This window comes from Pungitius pungitius, chromosome 21 (assembly GCF_949316345.1).
Source record: "Pungitius pungitius chromosome 21, fPunPun2.1, whole genome shotgun sequence".
Taxonomy (NCBI): domain Eukaryota; kingdom Metazoa; phylum Chordata; class Actinopteri; order Perciformes; family Gasterosteidae; genus Pungitius; species Pungitius pungitius.
This window is the reverse complement of record NC_084920.1, coordinates 15,818,248-15,839,574: the sequence shown is the minus strand read 5'-3', so window position 1 is coordinate 15,839,574 and position 21,327 is coordinate 15,818,248. Positions and strand designations below refer to the sequence as shown.

The 21,327-nt window shown below is 49.9% G+C and overlaps 1 protein-coding gene across 1 annotated transcript; it reads right to left on the bottom strand.

The window, feature by feature from the left end:
• Nucleotides 1–4,170: 4,170 nt before the first annotated feature.
• Nucleotides 4,171–21,131, bottom strand: cpped1 (calcineurin-like phosphoesterase domain containing 1). The gene is made up of 6 exons (XM_037463071.2): nt 20,961–21,131; nt 18,901–19,119; nt 13,556–13,728; nt 13,268–13,402; nt 13,036–13,168; nt 4,171–4,988 (listed from the first exon to the last, which is right to left on the bottom strand). The coding sequence occupies exons 1-6, from the start codon at nt 21,022–21,024 to the stop codon at nt 4,762–4,764; spliced, it is 951 nt and encodes a 316-aa protein (XP_037318968.1). The 5' UTR covers nt 21,025–21,131; the 3' UTR covers nt 4,171–4,761.
• Between the last annotated feature and the right edge of the window lie 196 nt (nt 21,132–21,327).

Genomic DNA, 21,327 nt, shown 5'->3' with positions numbered 1-21,327 from the left:
GATATAATATATAATATATATATTAACAATTAAGCACTATATTAATGACAATCACATTAAATGGGCCGAGTTAAAGGGAGCTTCCAAAAGCAAAGTAACCCTTAAACAATCCGGACGACACAAACGAGACAGAATCACAGAATCAGGGACAAAACTCATTTTAAGGAGACTTGTCCTCCCTCTTTGACGAGGCTGTGTGGGTGCGGCGGCGCTTTGAGGTAAATGCTAGCATGCTAACATGCTAACATACCGAGCAGCGCTAAACAAAAAAAAACATGTCATCAATACTTAAACGCTCGCTGCTTTAAGCGGGACGATTTCTGGCTGAGACTTTTTCACTCTGCATTTGAAAAGAGAAGAAGAATGAAAGACAATTATCATTTTAATTCTCTCATCTCACCCCCCCCCCCCCCCCCCCCTCAATTATCACCCAGTGAACTCAATAAGCTGCGCGGCGGTGCTTTCCAGTCCAACGTGATTAACCGGGCCGGAGCCCACGTGTGGCGCCTCCACGGCTAAAAGATACGTAAAAGAAAAGACTGTTTGATATCCTGCAGGAATTAAATTGTGACGAAAAAAACAAAAACATATTTACATAAAAATATGACAGATTATTTACAGGCTTTAAGCAACAGTTGGGACACATCTGTGACCGGAAACCCGTCCGTCGCATTAAATGCGGTGACTCATGCGTATTTCTGAACTGGTGGAATCATCAAAACATGCCTCATCTTGGCAGGCGAGCGCCAATCCGCCGCCAGCCCTGTGAGGCCCGGGCCCGGGGCCGGGTGGGCCCGTCTCTGTGGCCCAGATGGCTGGCTCTGTCAGCGGGCTCGCCACCAGGAGGGTTGGTGCCCTGACGTCAGCCCCACCCCCCCCCCCCCCCCCACACACAGCTCTTTAGTATGCTTATCTCTGTGCACAATGGAACCAAAGCGCAAACCTCAGTTGGGACTTTTTAGGTGTGAAAAGGTTAAAAAGTGTCTAAAAACAAGCTAAAAGGAGAGAGAACATTGGTTCTTTTTTGAGGCGCTACGTGATAAATGGCGTTGAACTTTGAGCTGATTGTAAGTCAGAACTGTGTTTGCGACGTGTTTCTACCCCAAAGAAACCAAAAAGAAATCGCCAGAAGCAGGGACCCTTTGTCCCGACATTTTTTTGTTAATAACTGCAGTTTCCAAAGCCTGTGAGATATATAATCTCAGTTTGAGGGTTTATATTTGGAATAAGTCTTATAACACCTGATACCTGGTATGAAGACAAACTAATGGTTCCACTCAGTGGAAATTCAGGGTGTGTCACATGGGACAATAAGGTCAAAGAAGGACTAACTGACCCCTGTTGTGCACAGCGATCACGTGACGTGACAGTAACAGTCAGTCGGTGCCACGGTCACATTTTTTACTTTTTAATAGTCAAAGTCAATGCAGATGCTGGAGGAGGTGGGAGCTGCACACGGTGACGGGGGCCTGCAGCTGTTTGGACACCAGAGGGACATTAACACTTCAACAGAATCAGGTTCGTGCTGAAAACAGTAGGAACCGAATCAACATGTATTGCTAAACATAGAATAGCTTTCAAATTAAAATTCTTATTATGGCATAATTCCATGATGATCAGCTTATGTGGAGGGCTTTACTTGAATTAAATAAAATGGTGAAGGCTGCTCTGGTTATAGACATGAAACTAGCTGGGTTAGGCCCTTTACATATATATATATGTAGATAGATGTATAAACATAACATTGGATGTACATAAAATGTGTCTTTTGTAAAGCTCTTTGAGGTATAATGCAGATAAAGAAGGTGTGTGATGAAGTCCTCTCGATTCCAACGAGGGAAACAGAGGATTTCATTTCTAAAGTTGAAAAAGCTTGATTAACCTTGTATGAACGTTTCACTGCATCAAAGCGATCGTTGCTTCTAAACTTCACCCACATGCCTTGTTGTACAAGTAAGACAAACACCAACCGCACGGAGCCACCAATATCTGAGGGACAAATTGGTCCAGGCAGCGTGTAACGAGATGTGCTCGGATCCCATTAGGAACCAAAACAAGCTCCTCTTCGTGTCTCTGAGCCTCTCCTGTATGTTCAAAAGCTGTTCTTCATAGTGTGTCCATGTGATGGTGTTCTAATCATTAATCACTAATTCATCTTTGAATATATTGTGTTTGCTTGTCTTAATGAATTTTTGTCCTGTTAGCAATCTCTTCGGTAGTGTTCACTAACAGCCCCCCCCCCCCCCCCCCCCCCCCCGGCGGCGCTGGAGTCGGCTAATCTGGGATTTAACGCAGAGGGAGGGGGAGAAGGATGTGAATATGCAGCGTGAGTCGGGTTTAGTCTCCAAATGAAGGTGTTGACGTGACGATGGTGACGCCATGTCTCAGAGGTTCTAGTCCCTGTAGACGGAGGAGGGTTGAAGCTCGGGAGGGTGCTCGCTGTACGCATCATCATCGCACATTTTATCTTTCTGCATCGTGAGGATGACGTACACACCTTCTCACATGAATACTAAAGTATCTCTTAGGTGTGGATCCCATCATGCTGTGTTCCATAAAGGGACACAAAGAGATGTCCAATACAAGGCAATACATGACTAAAGAGAAAAGCATGGTCTGTTGTTTGATGCATTTCACCTAGTAAGTGTCAAATAATGATGGATTGGTAGACAGGGGGAGGGGGGGGGGGGCATTCACATGCCAAAATGAAGCATAATAGTAATACGTTTGGGTTCTTTAGTCGGTGGTCACCGGAAAAGTTTTAGAAAATGTTAGAATGAGCCGTGCTTGGCACTTGGGAGTTTGACTTGGTTGCAATCTGCATCGTCACCAATGGATGGCGCCGAGTGCTACACACTGCGCCTCTGAGGGCGGAAGACACATCAGCCTCTCAAGTGCAACACAATGTTGTGGTGAAAGAGACAAAAAGAGAAGTCCAGCTTTGGAGGGAACGACACAATGTGCAACATAAAAAAAACATCAACACCCTGCAATCATTTGATAAAATGTATATTTATTATACAAAAGTACAACCAATCAGGTCACATTGATGTTGTCCACTGTGGTCATTCATTCATTCATTAGAAGTGCGCGCTGATCCCTCGAAAGATGAAGAGCAGCGAGGTGGAGCTCGGCTTCCATCAGGATATAAAAATAGATAAGGACATAAGGCTCCTTCTCAGACAGGAAATGAAGGAGATGGACTGAGTCGTCTTTCACACATCACACTCATTATCCCCCCCCCCCCCCCCCCGCCCCCCCCAGACGCCCACCCCCCCTCCTGCAGCGCATGCTGACTTTTTGGAAGAGAGACGGCGTGAGATGAGGTCATCGATGGCGTTGCTGATGGTAAATCAGCCCCAGTGACCTGCCCACCACGGACGCACATGCAGCTGGGTAATAAGCACCCTCACACACACACACACACACACACACACACACACACACACACACACACACACACACACACACACACACACACACACACACACACACACACACACACACACACACACACACACACACACACACACACACACACACACACACGTGTTGCTCAAGGGTTGCCATGACAGCACTCTTACATTGTTAGTCGGTCAGAGCCAGTGTGTGTGTGTGTGTGTGTGTGTGTGTGTGTGTGTGTGTGTGTGTGTGTGTGGCGGAAGCGTAATTGAATAGAGTCATTTGGGGCTCACAGACAAAGTCGTTTTGTGACACAAATGTCCGTTTTAAAGACCATTTCAAAGCGCTGAAGCTTCTCAGTAAGCCGGGGGCTAGTGGGCCGTGACACTGGGACGTTGTTTCAGCCGTGACTAAACGGGCCGGAAATACTGTGCCCCCCCCCCCACCATTAACCACGTCACCATCACCGGCCATTAGCGGGCTGACAGCAGTCAACAACAACAACAACAACACAATCCCGTCCTCATTCATGTTATTCCCAGCAGATTACATCATGGATTTGGGGAAGAATGAAGTCTGCTGAGACAGAAAAGGTTTGAAATGATCCGTGCAGCCATTTTCTTCTCTTCATTATAACACTTTGTTAACAAGTGCCGGCTTTGATCTTTGATCTTTTTGCCCCCCTCCCACACGTGGGATTCACATGAAATCACTTGATTTCATTCAGCCTCAGTGTTTACTGTCCTCACTCATGGACTCATGTACTGTGGCAAATGAAGAAGTGGATGTTATTCTTAAAACGGTCAGGAATGAATTACTTTAAAACCTGTTCTGTTAAAATGGATAAAGAAGAACCTCTCAAAGCAACATATACTAAAGTATGCTACAGCTTTATTCTGGCTTCACAGAGAAGTCTTCTGACCTGTAAAAGGCAGTGCATGGAGCTCAGAGGGGAACCACATGAAAACACACACACACACACACACATTGCATAGGAGTAACAACTGCTACGTTAGGATGATTAAAGAGGAGGATCTGCCCTTCAGATATTAACCTGAAGCATCACCAGCAGTTATTGTGGGATGGATTTTTTCCTTTACACTCAAACGTTCTGATGTATTTGAGTTATTTCCTTCGCCTCCCACTGGACCACTGGTCCACTTCAACACCACTGGTGAGACTGGCCTCGTCGATCAAAGGCCTAAAGCATTACATTTGAGCTAATCATACATCTACTTGGAATGAAGGAGTACTTGTAATATCTCAATCAACGACATGACCAGCGCCCCACAAAAAAACAACAATCAACAAACCGCCCCCTTTTCTTCTTGGGTTTTTTTTTGGGGGGGGGGGGGGCCTTCAGACCTGCAGCAGCTTGCGGAGGTCGTCGGCCACGCCCTCCTCCCTCAGCTGCTCCAGGCTGTGGTAGCGGTGGACGACGGCGTCGGCCGTCACCACCACCACCCGGAGGCCGTGGGCGTCCCGGCCCAGCTGGCAGCCGATGGCCGAGCTCACCACCATGTCCAGGCCGTCGTGGCGCCCGCCGGCGTTGCGGTGGTAGTGGCCGGAGAACACGGCTTTCACCCCTGTGGCAACGAGACGGCGTCACATGAGAGGACGAAGAGGCTCGAAGAAAGTGAAGACAGAGCAAGAAGGGGAAATGAGGAGAGGTGGGAAGGAAATAGGAGACGAGAGGAAGAAGGAAGGGAAGTGGAGGACATGAAGCGTTTTGGAGCTCTCCACTTGTGGCACAGGGAGCGACGTTTTTCCATCTATTTTCAATTGGGCGCGGCGTTGTTAATAGAAAGTTCTGCCCTCGGCCCGCCGGCACCGACGCGCCGTCGCTGCAGACCAGCTGACTGCATCGCGTTGAAGGAGCGGTGCAAAAGGAGTTGTTTTTGCTGCGTGGGGAGGCAGCACTTGTCTGGAAACATTTGAATTTCCAGCCGGTTGGTCATTTGAGGCCAATTCCCCCTTAAAACAAGCAGGTAAACAATGTTTTGGAGATTATGTCGAGGTTTTTTTTTTTAGGCTTTAAGATTAGAACGAATGAACGTGAGAAGGTCATAATAAAGTTTATAGTTCGATTGGTATCCAGCTAAAGTAAAACAACAGAATCTACCTACGTGGGGGCTTGCATGCTCCGATGTGCATGAACGTGTGCACGGTGGGTCTTCAGCAGAGAATACGAGGCGCTCTATTTTAACAGCAAGTGTTTCTGAGGATGGATGTCCTGCTGCTCGCTGCCTCGTTTCCAGAGAAAGTCACAAAAAGCTGGCAACAAAAGGAGGAGGAATTTTTAGTCGCTGCGGAAACCGACGTGGTGAAACGTCCCCGAGTCATCGGGTCCACGCCGGAATACAAATGTGACCTCAATCAGAATTAATATTCAGTGCTATGAGACGGTTAAACGCGCCGGACCATTCAATGAGGAATAAGGGATATTGATGGTTTAGGCCTGTGTGCATTTCGTTCACAATCAAAACCCGGCCCCCCCCCCCCCCCCCCCTTGTCATGCGCTGTTTCATCACTGTTTGCGTGCACGTGTGAGGCCGGGCACGCCAGCCTTTCATGTAACCTTGCCACTGCTCCAGGGGAGCGAATAACTTTCCTGGCTCCATTGTCTAGTCAACAATATGTTCCCTTGATGTTATTTCTAGATGTAGGGCCACAAATGTCCTCTGGCACAAAGCATGTGCTCATTATACCGTACGACTGTGTGTATGTGTGCTTTTATCCGTCCTGAGGCTCATCTACAAATTATTCCAACCCTGCTAAAGTTGGACGGGGGGCACCGGGTGACTGAAACCACGCCGCCGCTTTGACTTCCTCCGTCATACGAGAACCAAGAGACAGGAGTTAATCCTGTATTATTAATAATGACAACTAACCGGGCCTTTTGCTTTCTTAACTTCCTGATTACTCACGCTGTGTGGGAGCACGTGTGTGTACATGTGTGTGCGTGTGTGTACTTGTGTGTGTATGTGTGTACTTGTGTGTGTGTGTGTGTGTGCATGTGTGTACTTGTGTGTGCATGAGTGTGCATGTGAGAACGCGTACAAATTTCTGTTGCCACGTCTCCGATGATCCGCGTCCCTCCACATGGGACCACCACGCAGCGCCAGTGAGCCCCCCCCCCCCCCCGGATGCGTGTGACACGTTTGTGAGCCATCCGTGTAGGGGGTGAGTTTGTTGCTTATAGGAAGAAATAAGAAGAAAATGTGCAGCCCTTATAGAACGATCACAGATGGAGGTGCCGTTTTTAAGCTTTAGGGAGAATTGGGGTTTGAAGATGGATGGCAGCCTGAGATCTGGAGGCTAATTATGGAGCTAGGGGCAGCTGGTTAGCTTAGCATGCGCGTGGGCGTAACAATGACAAGAAGTCAAACTAAATGTACGTTTTTTTTAGTCAATTTTGCTCAAGGTCGGTGTCCGTTTTCATCCCCCCCCCCCCCCTGCTGACTTCATGCTGGTTCTGTCTCACAATTAACAAAGCTAAAGTGAGATGGATTGTAGGAAGTTACTCGCACACAAAAAGGTGCAGTAAGTGGAAGGGGAAAAAGCCCCTGAACATTCTGCAAAGCGTACTATTTGAACACAACACTAGCAGAACCCCCGCCTGGTTGGTTTTCTCCTCACAGAACAAAGCCGTTAGTTCAGGAGACCTGAAGCACAGCCGGCGACTGGAGTGAACTCAACCAAAAGACAATTGTGTGCAGAGGGAAGCGACGGCCTCGCCGAGCCCAACCGATTTCATAGAAACAATTTAGTCGAGATAACGCGCTGACCTGAATTCATTAGAGCGCGTCCCCTTCCAGAGCGCCGCCATTACGCCGGCTTCAGGAGTCAGCTCCACCTGGGCTCCTCTCGCTTTTAATAATAATAAAAAAAAGGTGGCCTTTTGGAGAAAGAAAAACCTTTTCTATCTCCACTAGATTTTTCTGCATGAATAAAAGATAAACACATGAAAAAAAGAGAATAGAATAAAGCAGTTGAAAAAGGAGATGAAGCTGCCCTCTGAAACCCTGCAGGAAAACAACGGTGATGAGTCCAGAAAGACGAAATAAATAATAATAATACGCCCCGAAAAAGACTTGACATATAATATATTTACTATTGAACCGAGTCAGCAGAACCAAGTGAGGAGGGATGAACCAATGACTGCAGGGCACTAACGAGGTCGCACACTGACATGGACACTTCTCCTCACCGGAGCCCTCACAGTCAAACATCATTTGCATCACTTTGCTGTCCTTGTTCAATTGTGGCCATTTCTTTTTTTTCTTTGACGGAAAAAAAACCCAGACTCAAATTCCTGGTTCCTGTATATTCACACCTGACTAATAAAGTGGGTTCTGATTTATCGTGTCAATGAGCTGGTGACACGGCACGCCAGCACGGTCTCCGTGACAACCAACAGCACACATCTCACTCCCGCCTCACTGCTTAGCATCCAAAGACTGAGACTACGTCAGGAACCACATCCCCCCCCACCCGGACCCACTGAGCCTCATGGAGAACGGAGCATAGGAGCGCGCTAAGGGTCTCTACTGGAATCCCATTTACTCCTCTGCCTTGAAACAGTCCTCGCTCCTTTGTGATAAAAGATTCCCATCTGGGGACTGGCCTTTGCTGTGACAGGCGGTGGTGGAAGGTGGGGGGGGGGGGGGCGCTCAGAAAATACCCAGAGTAAGCAGTCGGGAGTGATGAAAAAATATCGAATGCTAACGGAGGAAAATGACCCAGAGTCAAATCGAATTCTGGCAGGAGTTGCAGAATAAGAAATGCGTGGATTCACACCTGTGCTGTTCACATGCTAATAGTGCCCGCTGGAATTAGACCCGTTTGGCAGCCATCAAACCATGTTTGATGTTAGTGCTCCCCCCAGCAACGTGCCCTCCCTCCCCCACCCCCACCCTCCATTCCATTCCCCGTCTTTCATCTTGTGGTCACTGATTTCGAAGGCCACAAGATTGGATTTGCCAGCTAAGTTCCCATCTCTGCCGCTAAACCTCTGCCTATCAGGGATTACCTCCAGAAGAAGCCATTTCCCCCCCCCCATATTACCCCCCTCCCCAATGCGGTTCTGAACAAAGCTGTCACCGGCACCTGTGCTGGAGCCGACGTGCGCACGTTGTCATTAAAGTGCAGGTCTTGGAAATAATTCATCACCAAATGGGGCCTGCTGATAATTTGCATGACGGAGGGATACAAAATGCTGCGGCGCAGTGAGGCGCCTCGCGGCCCCCCCCTCAGCCATCAGTCACAACGCGGCATCTCCTCCCCGAGTCCTCCAGGCAGACGCACACACGCACGCCCACGTGCACAATTACAACGGGAGCAGGGAAGTGAGAGGGGGCTGCATGTAGCGCACTGAGGTGCCAACGTGGTCCCCGACGCCCCTGTGACTCCCAGCCAAAGGCCTTATGATTCCCACAGCACGACAGCAGTGAGGGAACAAGGGAGCGGGGGCCCCCGAGGGGCTAAAAGAGTGAGGGCAGCAGCTCCACTGCTCAGACAGCGTCTACAAAAGGAGGCGTTCGGGAACTGGGGGCGAGCGTAGGACAACCGCGTCTCGGAGGAAGACCTCGGGGCGCTGCTCCTACGACAGGGATGCCCACCGTGGAGGAGACCTTTCAGGGAGCTTTAAAAGTTGCATCAACTGAAACTCACAAGACAGCCTTTAGAGACCATTCAGTACCATTTCAAAGTGTCCAACGCGGTTGCATCCGGGCGTGGACGAAGAGAGAGACCCAACAGTTGCAGGAGCTCGAGAAGTTCTTTCACACTCATTGTTCCCAGTAGAGAAAAGTTGACGGCCTTTAAAAGAAGGAAGGACAGCGTATATCTTCATTCTTTCTACGCAGTTAGAAACCAGTGTGCCTCATATGTTCAGAGGTGACGATTCTTTAAAGGGTCCGTGTGAAGACCCACTACGAGACAAAGCAGAATCAGAATCCTCACACTAAATGTTTAACAATGATGGAAAATGTGAGGGGAGAAAAACAAGACTTTTATTTATTATTCTCTTCAATATAATTCATCCAATGGATGGAATTATTTTGTTGAATATGTAATCTAATAATAAATATTGTTGGGATATTATTCATTTGAGCGTGACTACATACAGATGTTTATGCAGCTGCTGGGCCATTTGAATACACATACAACTAAATCATCTCACTGTTACATCATCATAATGATATTTCTGCAATCACAGTGTTTAAAAACGTCAGATATTAAAGTGCGGGTGATGAACGGCACAATGGGGCGTAGTTTATTGCTCCTACACTGCGGCGTGCGCCTCGTAGGGCGCAAAACTGTTTGCTAAACAGAGCTTTAGGACTAGCGCCAATATTTTATTAAATATTGAATTTAGCTCATAGAAAGTGATCCGTCATAATTTTCGCCGTTTCCTGAAGGCAGCGTGGCTGAGGAGGGTCCACAGCCCTCTTTGTCACGCTGTCACTCATGATTCCAACATGCAAATCTAATCTTGCTCCTAAAATATATAGGTGCTTTAATTCAAACAGATGTAAGATAAGAAGTCAAAAACAGAAAATACTATATAAAACTCTTATGAGGCTCTTCCTGCTGCACAGTAAGTACACAAACAGATGCAACGTGAGATTTGCATCTATGGTTACGCATCACATCCTGATGACTTCCAACTTGTGGAGGAGGAGAAAAACAAGGCAAACGAACATAAAGCTCCGTGGGTGTCGTCCAGCGCAGCAGCCGGCGTGGAGAGGTGACGGATGTGCACGCTGCGCTTAGAGAGACTTTTAGACCGTGTGTGGAGAAACGAGAGAAAGCATCATTCAGCCGCATCATTAGGACAATGGGGCTAAAGGCCTCTTATCGAGTCCCCAGTGGCTGAGAAATGTGCCTTCACTTTTGAACAGAGTGGGACCCTCCTGATAAAGAGAGAGAGAGAGAGAGAGAGAGGCTTATCTTTGCCCCTAATTAGCTGCTGTATGTACAACTCTACAGCCGCTAGCAGTTAGGAATTCCAAAGAGTTTCTCAGCTGCAGTCGTGTGTTTTTTATACACAGGGTCTGGAGGCAGAGTGGACGTTTGTGTGTCTGTGTGTGCGCTGGTTTGGCCTTGTTTGTATGTGTGCTCGAGGTATCCTGAAAGGAGAATATCCACCTCAGAGGAGGAGAGAAATGAGATTACAGTACTCCATCTAAGAGCAGAGGAGCGGCAGAGAGCCCTGTTGGGATTTCTGCTTCTCTCCTCGCCTTCTTGAAAAGGAGACAAATTCTACCTTCTCTCAGGAGATTCTGTTTGTGCGTTAAAAAAAAAACACTCTCTCCCTAAATTCAACATCTGCAACGAGCAGGCAAACCTTCCTCTGCTCACGGTAACTAACCCGCCGGAGGCACCAGGCAGGGGCAAGGAGAGCGTTATTTACCAGCATCACGGATACGACGGGGACGAGGCAGCACGGACGCGTCGTCATAAGAGCAGAGAACGTCCTGCGGGGTGTTTGGAGCTCCGTGTGATCGTTGCCTACAAACTGACTGCAAGGTCTTCCAGCAAAACAAGAACTGTAAATAACACCAATAAAAGCCGGAGGCAGTGGCCTCCTTGTACTGGTTGTCAGTGTAGATTTTCAAAGCGAACCAATAAGTCAATGTCTGAACTAAAAGGAGCTTGGTTTCCCCTTAACAGGTAAGACTAACCACATCACTGTCAGATCCTTAGAGTCATTAGGAGAGGCAAAGCATGCAGGAGTCTCCCTGGGAGGGTCCGCTCGCTCTGACGAGCCACAGCCATGACACTTTTAAAAAGAAGGGCGGGAAAAGTGCAGCGATTTATATGCAAAATGCAGAGAAACAAGCACAGAGGAAGTAAACCCGAGGCGCGGCAAAGGCAGGACTACGTTCTGTGTTCTCCTCGGGTCGGTGGAGTCGTGAGGGGCCGCCTGCAGCTACAACAGACCCACAAACCCTCACTTCCTGTAGAATCTTCAATAACCAGAGAAAGAATGAAGAAAGCCGCTGGTTTCTCCAACAAGAACCATCAGAACTTTGAAGCCGATTAAACATTTGTTAAAAACGTCCTCATGGTTGGAGAGAAGAACTGTTCAAGTATCGTGAAGAGCTTCCCAGCGTTCCTTTAAGGGTCCTTAAAACCAAATTATTTTCTACTCAATAACGCAATCCTTCAGCTGCTGAGCGGGCAGCACAAACACAGAGAGTCTGATCCCCATCAGCGGCTTACTTACTCAAATCCAAGTGGAACAATGACTCCGAGAGCAATCCATGAAGTTTACATTAGTTTTACAAGTGATTCTCACTCCCTGGTACCGTCTGTAGGAGGCTTGGAGGTGTGTTGGGGTGGAGAAGGCCGCGATGGTCACCAGCCTGTTATGTCAGCACGTGCAGGACAATGAATGCCACCATGCTTCAGGACCCAGGGTGAAGTTCCTTCACCTTGATTCCACACTCTCTGATTAAAGAGAAGGGGGGGGTCGGTTCCTAATTTCCCCCTCGGAGCTCCACGAAGCCCCCACCAAAACTCCCTGATTGCTTCCTGACTAACGTCTGGTACCAATGTGCCATAGCAGCTCCATCCCTGAGCGGCACATTACAGCCTCCAAGACTACTAAAGAAGATTCACAGCACTCCTCGGAGAATAAGGAGGGAGCAGGAGGAGCAGAGCAGAAAGAACAAAGAACCAGGCTGTAGAATTCATCGAGTACTGGGTTGGTTCCTGTGGTCATGCCGTCACTTTTTCTGTTTTACAATTAGCTCTCTAATCGAGTGCTACTCACGTGACCAAGCTGGGCCCCGTTTCAAAGCTTCTTCTCATCCCCTATGGTCTAAAATCACTACAAACACGCCCAAGTGAGGCAGAACCTCACAGCGGCTGAGCCCATCGGTTCTGCCCAATCACCTCGTAGTAGTAGCAGCGCGCACTGTGCAGCCATCAATTATCAATACGCCCTGTGACGATGTGGACGTGGGAGGGAACTCGCCGCGTGCAGATTGCAGAGCTTTGGGTCTTCAATCGATTGTAAAGGCGGCGGGTCTTCAGAACAACATGGTGACACACACGCCACGAGGAAAGGAATACCGACAGTCACCTTGATGCACGACCGGGTAACTGCACAAGCTGACACCTGTTCGTATGAGTGGTCCCGTCAATCCGGGGAGCGAGAGTGGCGACATGGTGTAATGTGTGTCTGTGTGTGTCTGTGTGTGTCTGTGTGTGTGTGTCCTTGAAGGCGTATCGTCCTTGTGATTCTCCCGGCCCAGATACCCTTGTATCAGACTCTTATAAGCCGATAACAATGGATTTGATTGGGAAATTATTATTCTTATGGGGAGCCAGTACATTAATCCATTCAATTACTGCCGAGTTGTGCGAGTGTGTGTGTGTGCGTGCGTGCGTGCGCGTGTGTGTGTGTGTGTGTGCACGCGCGCCAGGAGCTCCTCCCATGACTCTGGCTGATTATAATTAAATATAAATACATATAATTAGAGGAGGCGAACGGGAATGTTGGCTCGGGGGTATTAAAAAACTAAACTTTAAGACCACTTCTAACTCCAAAGATGCGAGAGAGGGGGGTGACAGGGCCGAGTATTTAGAAGAGACGTGTTGCACACAGGTTTACTGTCCTACCGGCCTTCTTGAAGCGGGCCAGCAGGCTTTGGCGCACCGCCTTGCGCAGGTTGAAGTAGTCGTCCTCCTCATCGGGGCTCTTCAGGTACAGAGGGATGTGCTGGAACACCAGGACGTGTTTGGGCCCGGGTTCCTGAGCAGAGACACGTGTGAGGGGATTGGGTTCAAAGGAAGACATCGCTCAGCTCAAAGTCCTCCGTGGGGGGGGGGGGGGGGGGGGGATGCGGTCTACCGTTGAGGAGGAGGAGGCGGCGGCTCTGCTCAGCTGCTCCTCCAGCCACGTCTCCTGGGCATCCTTCAGCTGAGGGCAAGCCGAGGCGTCGTAGAACAACTGGGAGTTGAGCACCAGGCAGAGGACCCCCCCCACCTGAGACGAAAGAGGACAGGCCTGAATGAAAGTAGCTTCCCGATTGGACCCGTTCCAGCGTTGATCCCGGGCCCAGCGCATCGTCTGTGAGGCGATGCCACCACAGGAGCCCTCTGCTCGCACCGTTTAAACATTTTTCAACTCTCTGCTCACCCAGAAGCTGAAATAGTCGTCGCCCCAGGCGCTACGGTACTGCTCCACGGTCCTGGGGGTGGGGGTGTTGCCCAGGTCGTGGTTCCCGCTGACAAACACCAGCGGGATCGAGGGATCCGTCCCCTTCAAAACCTCCTTCAGGTCTCGCTCCTGACCTTCTCTGAACGGAGTGTCTGGGACGGGGACAGGGGGGGCGGGGGGGGACACAAGGTCGTCACAAGGTGCTTGTCAGAGGTCAGGTATTAAAAACAACAACAACAAGACTTGAGCATTGAGAATGGATGACACACATGACCTGGACAAGAGAAAATGAGTGAGAGAGAGAAACTGAGCAGTCGGATCGAGATCTGGAAGGGGGAGACGCCTAAAGGGAGGGGGGGGGTTATTCCGATATCACCATGGTTACCGGCGTGACACGAAAACCAACTTTCATGCCGAGCCGAGTTCATCGGTTGGTTTACAGGTAGACAGAGAGAGTTAATATCAGCCAATCATCTGAAGCCCGTCTCCTCTCAGCTCTCACTGCCTTCTATTCATCGGACTCATTATTTTAGCGGCCCACTTCAGGAGCAGACGTTTTCCTCGGATGTTTGGATAGGGATCATTACACAAGAGCCTTCCCCACACAGAACACCGTGTTCATGGCACAGCGAGAGAATGCAGAGTTTAAAACGTGACGATAAAGTAGAAGCTGAAGGTGAATTCCTCTCCTCAAAAATGTTCATAGTTCACCTCCAGAAAGCCTCTTGGTCAATATGTACTACTGGCAGATTAAATATGCAACATGCAATATGCAGAGACACAGGGTGCAGGCAAATTCATCCCAGTATAGAGTATACACATATATGTATATACTCTAAGACACCTTAGAGGATGAAGCGTAGTGCCGTTTAGAGACAACGACACGATGTGGAGTCATTATTCCACCACATCTGGCCGCTAACACGATGATATTCAGGACAAACAAAAGGCTGAAACTGGAAGGGAAACGAGGGGCCGCAGACGTTGGAACTGATTTCTATTCATTTATTTACAAGAGGAATGCCTTGCTTTTATTTTGAAGGTCAGCTTCTCAGCGCACGTCGCGTGCTTGGATGACTCCCAGAAGGGACCTTGTCACCTGCTAAAAACAGAAGAATGTTCCCCCCGAGTGTGAAGGTGTGTAATCCAGGGAGGGGGAAGCAGGGCTGAGCTCAACGACACCGGGGAGCCAGTTTTAACCTTGTTTTTTGGGGGGATTCTCCAATGAGGCGCCTTCAGCGCCACGCCGCGCTTTGGATTAATGGTCACGGGAATGACATCACGTCAGTTTAATATTTGTAGACTGCGTAGTTTTCAAAAACGAGGTTTAGGAGTCGTGATGAGGAGCCATTTCCAGGAAATAAGGCTGATCATGAATTAGAAAAACATTTTCATGCCCTGGTTCCCTCTGGTTCGATACATATTTTTAATCAGAATGTAGATAATTATACGTATTTGATCAGACTAGAAATGGTTACAGGACTTTGATCTGGATTGGGTGAAATGCACCATGAGGATTCAACCACAAACACGTCAGATCTCTGCTCCTCTAAACCACGTGAGAGTGTTTCATGAAGCACTCTTTTAACAAACATATTTTCCGACACGGACTCCTTGAGACAAGCACTCGCGCCCTCCCGTGACAGGTGAGCGTTGTGTAAAGAGGGCGTGAGGAAGTGTCTCCTCACCTCCGTGCAGCTGGCCAATCACGGCCTGAGTGGCTCTTACTGCCAGGGGGTCTCTTGTCGGAACATTCCGGACATCAACCGTCCAACAAGCACTTGTGACGGAGGCGGACGTATGTCTCCCTTTTGAGGACTTGGAGGACATGGCTGGGGAGGCAGATGTCTGAACGACCTCATTCACATTGTTGCCAGGGCAACCTGATCTCTGATGGGAAGGAAACTTGTAACAGAGAAAGATTTCTAAACTTTTCTCCCCTTGACTGCGTTAAAACGCCATTACTGCACGAGCTCCTGGACGATGCCCCATTAGATAATCACACAGAGGACCTCCCCCGATCACCCACCGACCTCCAAAAGAACATTTCAAAAAGATTATCCTTGAAGCAAGTTCCAACTCTCCTCTGCTGCGGAATCCCACGGAGAGACAATTAAACAGGTTTCGGCGGTTGCAGAGAAGTCCCAAGGTCACCTCGTCTTCAGCTCTGTGAGGTTGGAGATGCTCGAGCAGCTCGCTCCCGATGGATCATGCGCGATATCCCTCCTGAAAAGCCCTAGAGACGACGCTTGGATCCTTTGTAGTGCTCATTAGGAGGGTGTTAAGTCCAGCATGTTTCCCTAATCTAATCAGCTCTCCATCTCACACCCCCCCCCCCATCCTCTTTATCCCCTTCATTTGTCAGCTTTGGAAATAAGTGAATGAGGGAATGAGGAGATTGAAGGAAGTCCTTGAGATGATAAAGCATCTCTTGGGAGTTGGAACGAGGGGAAAGTTGAGGTCATGGGAGCAAAGGTCAACCAGCAGGAGCCCCACAAGTCAGTGCTCAGGTCCAAGTTGAGGCTGTTCTGGTTTATCATTTGCTGCATGACATGCGGTCTGCTGAGATCACGTAGTAGCTTTATCCAAGGAGCTCCTTTATCTGCTTCGTGTACCCTATCAGCACTGATGTGTGGTGCAAGGGCACAAAAACAGGTTGTTGCAATGAATTATGAAACAAATCCTTTAAAGTAAATAGCTGCATTTTGGCACTAGAACTGGATATAGATCCACGTCATGAATGATATTAATGGGCTTGCCACCTGTCACGCCGTGGCTTGACGGTAACGAGGCCCGACGCCGCGGCACTTAAAGGGTCCCCGGGGCCTCGCCGCTTTAAAACCCCTCCCTCGCGCTGGAGGGAAACAGATCTCGCCCGCAACCTATGAAATGAGGGGGGGGGGGTCTAAACGGTGCAGCCACGGAGATGATGAGGACACTTGGGCGCTGACAGCAGAGCCCTAGGATGATAGCGGGAGACCGTATGAGTGTTCAGCTAAAATTGGCTGTAGTTTGGACCCCCCCCGACCCCCCAAAAAAGAAAACAGAAGTGGGAGGTGACCAAGCCGAGCTCCATCTCTGCATGCAAATAGTTTGCCTCCAGTCAAAGTGTAGCCAAGGACGCAGTGCACCCCACACCACGAAGGAGGCCTCCAAAATCTGAACGGAGTCAACACGAGCCACTCAAACACATGAACGGACGCTGATGTGTACTGGGGGGGGGGGGGGGGGGGGGGGGCCTGCTGACTTCTCTCTCTGTGCCCATTGTTCAAGGTCAGGCAGCCCCCCCCTCACGCTCTTCCCCAATTGTCATGCAAAGGTTGTTTGCATCAGCTGGCAGCTTCTGGTTGTTTTTAGCTAAAAGCTGAACTGTGCTGTGGGCCCGTCCCCCGTCCCCGTCCCCCGTCCCCCGTCCCCCCCCCTGCCCTGTTGTTAAGTGAGACAGCCGGAGACAGAGAAACACGCTGCTTCCTCACAGCTACTTGAATGAAAGCTTGCCTGCGGAGCTGAACAAATCCAGCCCATCGCGCCCAGCTCCACACAAGGCTTCATTTATAGGTGGAACTCTTTGGGTCGCCATTCACCATCGGACCCCCCCCGCCGAGACGTGGACGCCGGCAGACCGAGGGGGGGGGGGGGGGGGGGGGGGAACAAATTGAACACAGCGTGTCCCTTCCTAACAAGGCGGGAGATGAGCAGCAACACTCCGTTAGGCTTCACTGTTTCCAGACGCCCCGTTTGTACGGCGGAAGCATCCGGTGAATCGATGGAGTGAAAACAACGGCGCACTCGCTGTCACCGGTTGTTCACGAATGATCGAGTGGAGACAGCCGCGCTTTTGAGGGGTCTTGCTGCACTCCTTAAAGCCAGATGTGTAACCGTTTGCATCCTGTGGTCCAAACGCCCTCTGCTGCTCCCGAGGTGCCGACATGCATTCGTTCCACGTGCCATCACAAAAAAAGCCTCAGCGACCAGCTGGACCGCCGTCACAAATAAACGATTCTGCCCGGGGCGGAAGATAAATAAATAATAATGACAGCCCCCCCCCCCCCCCCCCCCCCCTCGCACAACGAGAGTCGGATTACACCGCCTGCCTGTCACAGAGAAAAGGTGACAGGCTGTGACATTTCAACGCTTTCAGTCAGAAACATTCCTGTCACATTCTGCCATTATGACAAATACACTTAGCATGTAGATAATAGAGCAGCTTCCACCACCTAATATTCCACCTGCGAAGGCCGGTAGCAAGTGGCGGTTGGTCGGCCGTGTGCTCTTCAGCTCGCGGTGGGTTCCGTGGATTCATGGCGCTGGTCGGCCCGGGTTGCGTCGTGTGGAATTCCCATTGGGAGGCAACAGAGAAATGTGTCCACGTCCACGTCGGTGCACGTCCTGTTCACGGAGTCCCCTCAAAAGACCTTCGGACCGTCCCCTCGCCGTCGCCCCGCAGCTGGAGGCAACTTAGTTGATTGCAATCTGCGATTCGCCAGCGGATCCGAGCGGTCCTTTAATGTTCCGGATTCGATCTACATTCAAATTCTCCTGATAAAGTTTCGCTCCCCTTTATGTTCACAGCAGACCGTGTTGTGTGTGTGATAGCAGGACGCGGCCTCATTATCTGAGTAAGAACAACCCGTGTGTTCACCAGACACACACACACACACACACACACACACACACCTAGGAAAGACAGCAGGTGTGAGAGAGAATATATGACATTGGTGGGAAGGCTGATGGAATCAATCACTTTAAAGGCTTCTCCTGGTGGTTGTTGATCATTCTGAACGTTGCTCTGAACCACCCTTTGATCTGTCTGATGAAAAATCACATCTCAGTTCGGAGGCGCCGAGTCTGTCAGCACGCAGCTTTTTGGAAGCGCTTGAGCACAAAGGAGGTGAGACGGCGTCCCAGCTCGCCCCCCCACCCCCCCGCCCCCCGAATGGTTTGCCGCACTCTCCGGGAGAGTCGTCTCGCTCGCTTTGGGACGCACCGGACGCCGCGCGATGGCGCCCGCGTGACCGCTGCCGCGTCTTTTGGTTGCACGAAGGAAAGAAGAGTTCAAACTCCGCCGACGGGTGACTTGCAACCACTCAGAACTCAGCATGTTGAATGTTGAGCGAAAATAAAAGGAAACTTCAAAACAGCAATTCATCAAATTGTAACCGCAGGAACAGACTCGGAAAGAGAGACAAAGGACAGTGAAAACAGGAGAGATGGTAGCGAAGCCCTTTTAGGAGCTTCTTGAAAGCGTGAGCCCTTAAAATGATGAAGCCACTTGAACAAATCCCTCCGAAAGTGCAGCATGCGTTCATGCGCTCTACCCCCACCTGGCATGGCGTGGACCAGGTCGCCACAGAGCACCAGGAACCTCGGCCGGGGTCTCAGCTGGTTGCAGGCCTCCACGGCCCGCCGGGTGAGCTCGATCTCCTCGCCCCACTCGTCCCCTCCGCCGTCGCAGTCGCCGTCCCTCCAGGCCTTCATCAGCCCCAGCTGGGGGTCGGCGGCCTGGATGAAGACAAACGGCCCCTTCCACTCCCGCTCCGCATCTGAGGGAGAGGCAGGAACAGAGGCCACCGCGTTACAATGCTTCTTTGTGAGCAAAACAGGACGGGACCATTGGAGATGTGCCTCTTTACGGCTTCACCACTTTGTCCTCGATGGAGATTTACATTCACGTACAGATTTAGACATCATTGTCTCACACACACTGTGCGAATTGGAGCTGTGACGATGACTTGAGTCACACATCAATCTGATCAACAGAAAAATGAACGGCTATTTTTAAGCTATTACCGAACAATCGAATCATTCCGAGCATCAAATTTGCGATTCCCTCATATTTCTTTCTACATCAGATACCTTTTGGTTTTGGAACGGACGGCCAGACATTTAAAGACATCCCCTCGGAAACCGGGATGAACGTGTACGGCCTTTTGTTAAACATGCACAGGCTCGCTCCATCAGGAACCTCCGCTAAATAATTAACAAAGCTACATGTTAGAGCGAGAACAAGTGTTTTACATAATCCCAGACTTGCGTAACAGAAGGTCCCCACGATCCGATCCCTCTCAAATATTCATTAAAAAAGGCAGACCGCTCCCCCGGCTCCCCGTGTGCCGACGCTCCAACTGGCAGGCGCTAATGACGAGGTTAGACACAAGAAAAAGCCCGGTCCGAAGGGACATGGAAGTGGAGCCTCTTCGTCCACCCGCAAGTGGACCTGATGCGGAGAGAAGCTGTCTCCTGCGGCCCGGAGGGGCGAGGACGCGCTCGCCATCCTCCGTGTGTCTCTCTCTCTCTCTTGTGAACCACCACGAGGGGAGAGACATTGGACTTTATCGATCGTCGTCATTATCTCGTCAACATCCATCTTAACAACATCCATCTTAACAACATCCATCTTAACTGATAACCTGCACAGCGACGACTGAGGGTACGTTGAGCTCGCCTCATATATGTTTGCACATGAAAATCTCGCCATGCCCCCCCCCCCATTCAAATCACAGACCCATCAGACTTCTTCTTCTTCGAGAGCGTCCTGAGCAAAAGTCTTTTCTGCTGTGAGAAACATTTAAAAAGACAACAGGGGGACAGGAGACGAGAGGCAGGTTGAGAACAGAAAATTGCTCAGATTTCTCAGGTGGCAGGTTGTGCACTCCAAACAAAATGAATCATCATCCGAGATGGAAGCACACGGGGGCTGGCTTTTGCAGAGAGTAATACAGTTGTGAACATTTGAAATGTCTTCCCTGGAGTTCCTTTAAACTAACCGGTTTCCTCCTGAGAGGGCTGAAGACAGTAAACAAAGCAAAGGCTGAAAGCACCTAAATGAACACGTTAGTGCGATCACTGTGGGATGAACCACTTTGGTAATGACGCGTTTTTACACTAATTCAATCGACTGAAATGAGGTCAGGCCCTTTTCACAAGTTTAACCACAACTCGTTGGGTAAAAAGACGTAGCTGCACGATGACAGGTCTTCATTAGAGACCCTGTGTGGACCGAGCCAATATGGCTAAAGTTATCAAAAGTTTAAAATAATAACGTTAGCCCTCTAAGTACAACAACAACAAGCTACTAAACCTCTAGACGACAGCAACAACAACTCTTCGTAAACAAGTAAACGGAGCTTTGTCGTCCCGCCCTGATTTAATTGAATTAACGGATCCCGTCTAATACGCTGTGTTTTCAAAGAAAAGGAAGAAGGAAAGCTAGCTTGCTAGCATGCTAGCTTTCCCCACGGTAGACAACCGCGTCCCGTTCACCGACCCCTCAGCTACGCAGCGGCCCACCAGCGGCTGCCATGGCTCCGCAACAACCTGTGGAAGGGCCGGGGGAGAGGCGGCGTTAGCCCGGCGGCTAACCGGCGGCTAACCGGCGGGCTACCTTCTGTCAGTCCGCTGAAGGTCCGGTGTTGGGCTCTGAGAAAGAGATCCTCGCTCCCAGCCATGGCGTCCGAAGGTCGAGGAGCCGTCCGAGCAAAGTTCGGTCCGCTGCTCGTGAGCCCGTCAGCGAGCCTGCGGAGGTCGTGTGAGTGATCCGCCCCCCCCCCCGACTGCGGCTCGATCCCTGCGGTGACTATCGGTGATCGACTACACATGCCTGAGTGTGTCAGGCGTGTTTACACAACCTTACGGTAAACACACTTCTTCTTCTTTTTTTGCACTCTGAGTTTTCTGCTCTTCAGCTGATGTAGTAGAAACTAGACTGAACATCTGAAGTCCATCAGGCTTTTTTGCATTTACTGCGAAAG

Bases quoted from the DNA above. Each gene is read 5' to 3' on its own strand.
- cpped1 (XM_037463071.2), bottom strand. From the start codon at position 21,024: ATGGCTGGGAGCGAGGATCTCTTTCTCAGAGCCCAACACCGGACCTTC. The intron at 13,729-18,900 runs GTGGGGGTAGAG...TCCCCGTCCCAG, and splicing joins CCTGGTCCACGCCATGCCAG to ACACTCCGTTCAGAGAAGGT. The intron at 4,989-13,035 runs GTAGGACAGTAA...TCGTTGCCACAG, and splicing joins GGCCCGCTTCAAGAAGGCCG to GGGTGAAAGCCGTGTTCTCC.